This window comes from Fulmarus glacialis, unplaced genomic scaffold (genome assembly GCF_000690835.1).
Source record: "Fulmarus glacialis isolate BGI_N327 unplaced genomic scaffold, ASM69083v1 scaffold1688, whole genome shotgun sequence".
NCBI classification, from domain to species: domain Eukaryota; kingdom Metazoa; phylum Chordata; class Aves; order Procellariiformes; family Procellariidae; genus Fulmarus; species Fulmarus glacialis.
Genome location: NW_009228728.1, coordinates 73,536 through 81,232, shown reverse-complemented (window position 1 = coordinate 81,232; position 7,697 = coordinate 73,536). Strand labels below are relative to the sequence as shown.

The window sequence follows — 7,697 nt, the reverse complement described above, 5'->3', positions numbered from 1 at the left end:
CAGTTTTTTACCCAGCGAAGAGTGCACTTCTCTAAGGTGTGAGCCACCAGCTTCTCTAGGAGAATGCTGCGGGAGACAGCATTGTAGGATGTAGACTTCCTACTGTCTCTGTTTTGTAGGGTTCTACAAATGCCAAAGAGCTCTCTGCAAAGGGCGTGAAGATTTGGGATGCTAATGGATCACGTGAGTTCCTGGATAAGCAGGGTTTCAGCACCAGAGAGGAGGGGGATTTGGGACCAGTTTATGGTTTCCAGTGGAGGCACTTTGGAGCAGAATACAAAGATATGCACACAGGTAATCACATACAAACACAATCTTGATTGCGTAGTGAGGTGACTATGACACCTCACTTCCAGAATATCATGCAGGGTCTTAATTTCCATGATGTAATTGTGCTGGCAAGAACTGATGTTAGTGCACTATGTTCATTGGAGACTGTGGAAGGGAAAGATTTTTCCATTCTGCAGCTGGAACAAAGTAGGATGTATCCATAGTTGTAGACAGAATAGCTGTAACAAGTTACGATGTGATGCTGTACCTGTTGGTATTATTTTCAGTGGAACTGGTTCATTAAAATTACTCTTGATGGCTGTTTTCTAAGTCACTGAAGGAGAGAATATACAAAACATTTAGAGGACTGCCATTAAAAAAAAGAATCATAAAAGATTGTCCCCATCTGGTTGGTGTGATTTTTAGCTCAGTATAACAACATGGGTAATTATGTTTTTTCCTCTCGTTTTTTTGTCAATACAGTCTCAAATTAAAGTTCACATTAGTTACAGGTACTAGACTTACTGTTGGCATGTTGACCACTGGCAGAATACAGTTTTATGCTAGCACAAATGATGCAAATTGTGAACTGACACATCTAAAAACTTACTAAAATGTTTCAGCATTCCTCAACTTAAAAGGTCCGAGGCATAACATAGCTTGGAAAAAATGAATAAGATAAATTCCCATAGGTTTCATTACTAATAGATTTCCTTAAAATGCATTACTAATGAATAGGTAATTAGCTTCAGGAACTAACATAACCATTTGAAAAGGCTTCTGGCACAGTATTGCTGGCAGAAGAATTCCCTGAGATGCTAATTACATATCACTACTTTGTTTGCCAGCTTGGGTCTCCCTGTAACCATAATTTGGTGTTGCTTTGCAATAAGAGTTATTAGAAAAAATTCGTTACCAGCCATGCTGATTCACTGGCATGAGTCAGAACAATGGGTAACAACTAAGGACTCTCTTATTCTGGAATCCATTCTAATGTTCAGTTAATTCCAGTAAATTTCTTATATGACTGGTATTGAGCCTAAAAATCAGCCTGCGAGCGTCATTGGGTGAAATGTAATATCCTGTGCTATTCATGATTAAAGTTCCTTTCTGGCACTAAATGCTATGGAAATTTAGTTTTCATACATGACCTTGTGAGTGCTAGATGGATGCGTTTATTCATCTGTCAAAATCTTTCTCCTTTTGAGCATGCGAAGAATGCCAGCACCCCATGTTACTGGTCTGGGCATAATGGTTTGTTGTTTTTTTTTTTAAAGAAGGAGCACTCTAGCATGCAAATTTAACATCTAGAAAGGCATCTTAATCCAAAAGTGCAACGAGCAAATTAGCTTAAATAAAATTAATTACTAGGTGGTAATATCTTGTCCCTTCCCGTACAGCTTTTGTCCTATTTAGGTATCAAGTCGTCGTGAATGGTAAAGTAACATGCTTTGTCCAACTAATTTCTTTGTATTGCAACTTTTGTTTCCTGGTATGTAGTGTTTATGCAGACTTCTTATTTGGTCTTAAAAAATGTCTAGTTGTTGAGGCTTGGAAGAAAGTGTTCTAAATAGGAATGGTCCTATTTCAGTGGATCCTAAGGGTGCTCAAAGCACACAAAAGAGATGGGGGACATACGAAAATACCATCATGAGAATTTCGCAAGCCTTAGAGCACCCTAAGGAAGACCAAGAATAGCCTACATTTGGAGGGTGCCAACTGATAAATTTAATCACTTCCAAAGTTACAACAAAATCTTCAGAGGTTGTCATTTGGGTATTACTTTTCAGTGGGATGTGGACTGGGCTTTAAAAAAATATAATGACTTGAATCTGTCTGGCTCAGATCTTATGTGGTATCTTTCTTCAGATTACTCCAACCAAGGAGTTGATCAGTTGCAAAAAGTGATTGAAATGATCAAAACCAATCCAGATGACAGAAGAATCATTATGTGTGCTTGGAATCCCAAAGGTATTGAACAGCAGACTTGAAGTGAATGCAGTTGCACGTTATCTTTCTGTATGCTAAACTATGTTCTAATCCTGTGTCAACAGTCAGTTCCGTTTGGTGTCCTTGCTTATTCTTTATAAAATGACCAGGAACGCAGTAAAAATGGCCAGGGATTATAAGCTTGATTCTCTTTCTCCTTAATTCTCACGTTCAGACCTCAAAAATTTTGAACCATTACTTCGAAGTTTTTCTCTCCAGGTTAAAGTGAGGGATATACCTGGCTACCAGTGTCTTTGACATACAGTCTCTGTTCAAAGACAGCAATTCTTATTTTTAAAAGGTAAAAAAACCAAAACCAAAAAAGGGTATACCAAAGCAGTGGGTCTGTTTTTTAGCCATATAATAAATTGTAAACTTAACAAGAACCTTAAAACTAGAGAACAAAAATATTACTTGTGTTGTAATCATCTCCTTGTCTAGATATCCATTCAGTCTATAGGGCTACTTCTAAATAAGAGCTAGTGCCAGAGAATGTTTAACTTTAGCAGCAGTAGATCTGTGCACAAAAAAAATCACCCAGCATTTTCCACTCATGTCTCTGAAAGGGGATGCCACATGCTGTTGCTGTTATTTTTAAGGTTAAACATTCTCAGATATCAGGAGATAACCTGGTTAAAGTTTTCCTTACCAAGCTGTAATTGCACTATCTGCACTTTTAAGTGTAGATAAACACTCAAAAGATCTTTTGTTTTCTGATTATAATTTTTTTATTGATCGTTACTTTTGTACCTCAACAAGCAGTAAAGGCACATTGCAATGGGAAAAGAGTAAGATGAAGCAGCTGAAGTAACTTTAGGGTACATGCTTAATTTTATTCTTAATGTCTTCCTTTAGGGAAATCAACTGTCTCACCGAGGTGAGTAAAACTAAACTGCTGTGCAGCATTATGGCATAAATCTGTTCTGTGGAATATCTCTTTATGCCTTTTCTGGTCATACAGCCCAGGAGACAGCTTGTCATGACCCAGACTTAATTGCTTAGGCAGCAGGTGCTTTTAAACAAGAGAAAAAGGAACAGAATGATAGTGCAGTTGGATTTTTGCTTTCTACATTAAATGCTTGTTCAGGTTTTGCATCTTCTACATCTATAACACACTAATGCTGTTACGATTTTTTCCCCCCCCTCCTTTCTGTGCTGCAATTCCTAGATATTTCTCTGATGGCTTTGCCTCCATGCCATGCCCTTTGCCAGTTCTATGTTCTAAATGGTGAATTGTCTTGCCAACTCTATCAGAGGTCTGGAGACATGGGACTAGGAGTGCCTTTCAATATTGCCAGCTATTCACTGCTCACATACATGATTGCCCATGTCACAGGGCTAAAGGTAGGCTATTTAATCATTTTACTTAGTCTTGTCTGAGAAGTGAGGGACTAAAAGATAAGACTCTTCATGTCATGTCCAAGAAAAACTGGAATGAACATACTGTTCAAAATCTTGCTGAAATATGTGTAAGAAAGGGCCTTGTGAATTTCATGTGAATTGTCTCTGGTCTGTATGGGCAGTTAGGATCAGCAATGTAAGAATTCTTAAATTCGGGTCAAACAGTCAGAAGATCCTTCAGGTCTTTTTAACTGAACATGTCAAAACTGACCGGTTCCACTAATCTACTTCTTAGAAATCTGAACTGAGCACTTGTCCTTATGGGATAATAACATACAAGTGATTAAATTTTGTAGCATGTGTTTTTTATTGGAAGCTAACAGTAGCTCAGCGGTTGCTGTCAAGGTTCCAATTTGGATATTCTGCCCACCTAACTTCCAGCTATGATTTCAGCTGGGTATTTTTTTCATTTCCTACTGTAGATGGTTATGTAGAGTGGTAGTATGTGCTCAAATAGCTACTGCCCTGACTCCAGAGCTTATTTTGTAATTTGGCAGAGTAATTTAAATACACCACAATCTTGTACAAGTGAAACCCCCTTTTCTTTACAGCATGTAAAAAATTACACTAGCAAGGCCATTTGGACCTGATCCTCCTGCTATCAGCAACACGAAGGGGAACTTAAAATAGGGAAGTAGGGAAGAATCGGACTTCACAGCAATTGCAGACATATTTGAGAAATTAGGCCAAGGTACTAGAAAAAGTGAAGTTTAATGTTACGTCCGTAAAGCAGCTGTTGCCTCTCAGCCACTTCCTCTGACAGCTTTGGTGGTTTTTAGCATAATATATCCGAGGGCTGATCTACATTGGTTAGAGGCCAGTAAAACAGGCGATAAAACTTAAGTTAAATTAGATTGCTCAGGAGCTGCTAAGTCACAGAACTTGCAAGCTTGCAAAACCCGTCTGGATGCTTGATAAGTGCTTTGGGGTTTAGCCTGTGACTGACACCTCCACTGCCACAAACTACATTGCTTAGTAGTGGCTAAGGCGACTAGTTTGAAACCAGCTTTGGCAAGTCCTACTTATTAGAAGTGGAGTGGAAAAGCTGGATGTCACTGCCCCATCTATTCCCATCTTGGTGAGCAGATCAGTAGTGCTCCATTCATTTACCGAAACTATTATCCTAGCAGGATTTCAAAGATAAATTTTTTGGTAAGCTAGTGTAAATTTCATTGTATTTTTCATTAATTATGCATTAGTCTGGGAAGACAGTGTCCTTCAAAGCTTGCAAGGATGTCTTGATAATCCAATCCAGTACAGAAGCTGTAATTCCACACTACATGTAAGATGCTAAGAATCAATACTGTAAGCATTGTAATGTTTTGCTTTCTTGAAACCTGACTATTTGAAAACCACATGTATTCTCCTTTCTCTTCAGCCTGGAGAGTTCATACACACATTAGGAGATGCTCACATATATCTGAATCATGTGGAACCTCTAAAAGTTCAAGTAAGTACTTATTCTGTATATTTGTATCCTTTCATCTTCCACAATGCTTATCCAATACAAAGTTACCTTGGTATTATAAATATCCTTTTGCAAATATTAATTTGTGTGGCTTTTCTTCTCATTTCTACCCTAATAACTGTAGTACCTTAACCTCTGTTTGACTCGGGTTGCAAACAGAAATACTATACAAATATGATTGAAATGTGCATCAGTGTACTATCCTAGAACCAAGTTAGAGATCCAGAATGTGTACCCCTACTTTTGACTTCATTCCAAAACCTTAGAAAACCATTCCACCTAATACAGATAAACACAAAATAAAATGTCTTTGTAGTGTATCAGAAAAGGATAACTTACCAGTTCACAGACTTAATCAGTATTACTATTTGGCTGAATAAGGCTATATTTTCTTCAGGAAGTAATTTGTTGCAGTAGGAGCAAATCAGAATTTTATTTGATTAGACTTAGCTCGGACTGAATGTCCTCACCATTCATATGGTTCAAAACCATCCAGAGAACAGTTATTGGTTCGGACCTGAATGTTCCTGTGAGAAACTGCAGCACATTTGATGCACATCTGGCTCAGAATTTCCAATTTAGTTTCCTCTGGAAGGAATCTAATCTGTAACCACCGGAATTGCTCTGCAAACTGAAAATGCTTGCAGTGCATTTGGGTGATCAGGGAATCCACTTTAAAATTATGCTACTGCTCCCTATCAAAATGCTAACGTAGATTCCACCTAACTGTATTATAATTTCCTTTTTTTTTTTTTTTTTTTTTTGAGTATAAATCATCTTGGGGAGGAGGGAAGATCTACATAGTATAATCTGAATTGAGATTAATAAGATCTAATTCATAACACAAAATCTCTGCCTTCAAGTATTAGCTTTATACAATAAGATTGCTTTTATTTCAGCTTCAGAGGGAGCCAAGACCTTTCCCCAAACTCAGAATTCTTCGTAAGGTTGAAGACATCAGCGACTTTAAGGCGGAAGACTTTCGGATTGAAGATTATAATCCTCATCCACCTATTAAAATGGAGATGGCTGTTTAATGTTGTAAACCAGCTTCTATTAATGTGGAAATGTACCTAAGCTGCTTAGCTTTCTCTGTACTTAAAGTTATGGGGGTTTTATATACTTCGAAAGATACATACTTTGTTATTGAAAAAGAAACAGCTACTAGTAGACCAGCACTGCCTTCAGTACTAAACTGTAGTCATACAGAACAGATGATTGCTGTACTATGCAGGGGCTGACCCAGTTTTAAGTTGTTAGTGAGATAGTTTTCTACACGTTGTTTCAGTTACCAGTGGCCACTTCTGTTACCATTCAGTTACTATGTGTGAGTAGCACTTGCTTACATGCTTTATTTAGTGCTGAAAATAAGAACTTCTATGTATGATAGAGGATTCCTTCAAGGTTGTTTAATAAAGCTTTTTAAAAAAAAAGATTTTAGTATGTTTGTTTATAGCTAGTAGTAAATAAGAGTTGGAAAGCAAAGGTAAATTCTGTTTTACTTTAGGATCTTGGAGGGTGAAATCTAGCAAGGAAAAACAAACTCAAACTTCCCATGGTCTTCAGAGATAAACCAGCAAGAAGACAAAAGATCTTAATGGAGCCTTGTCTGAAATGCAATCTCTGCATAACAACTCTGTATCAGCATCTTTTTTTTTTATTTCCCAATCCTACATGAATGATGAATTTGATATAAATCAAACAGAGCTGTAGTTAAACAGAGGTTACCAGATGGTATTAGTAATAATCTGTCATCATTTAAAACCAGATCCCACAAACATATGGACTAATTTTGCAGCCTGGAGCAGTAAAAGTTAGAGAGAGTAGTATTTGTAGGATTGGAGCTTATTAATTAAATCTTAGCAGAATTCGGCTTTCATCTCTCCTTACCCATGCAACTTCTGCAGTAACTTTAGTCCTAAGAAAATTTATCTTCAGGAATTCAATTATGACTAGATCTATGGTTAATATCCAGACATAGCATATTCAATACATATTTGAACACATGGAGAAATGCATAGTAATGTTTTTATTAATTTTTAAAGTCAGTAAACTGGGAAGTATCATTGTAAAATTGTACAATTTGAGATAATTCTAAGAATTTAATAAGCAGTGTGCTTTGATTCCATTAATTCAGGGGCTTGCGTAAGAAGAGCGTTGCATCTTTATTAAGCCAAACTGATCATAACTTTCAAAAGTGTATTTTGCATCAATATTATTTGCAAATCTCATTATACTAATCTTCATTATACTGAACACTGACCTTCAAACTAAATGTTTTGTAGTGCCATGTCATGTGCTCAAAAAATAAGTTGTTCTCTTTTCCTGACATTTAGCCCAGCACAACAAAATTGCAGAAAAAGGATATCATTACCTTTTCCAAGTACATCAAATGTAAATAGGCCACTGCTTATTACAAAGGTTCTCCTCAGTATCTACTGTAGTCCATCTTTCTTGAACAGAGATGATCAGACTACATGCTATTTCAGCTGAGATTGTATGGGAAACGGTTCACGGAAGGATCAAACCTATGTTTTTCTGAGGCTGCATTAAGTGGACACTCAGTAGC

The 7,697-nt window shown here is 37.1% G+C and overlaps 1 protein-coding gene across 1 annotated transcript; it reads left to right on the top strand.

The window, feature by feature from the left end:
* Positions 1-119: 119 nt before the first annotated feature.
* TYMS (thymidylate synthetase) lies at positions 120-6,234 on the top strand (the record flags this gene model as incomplete). The annotated part of the gene is made up of 5 exons (XM_009583552.1): positions 120-294; positions 2,140-2,241; positions 3,428-3,603; positions 5,039-5,110; positions 6,028-6,234. Coding segments are annotated over 5 exons (663 nt in total), but the record flags the coding sequence as incomplete, so codon positions are not given.
* Positions 6,235-7,697: the final 1,463 nt, after the last annotated feature.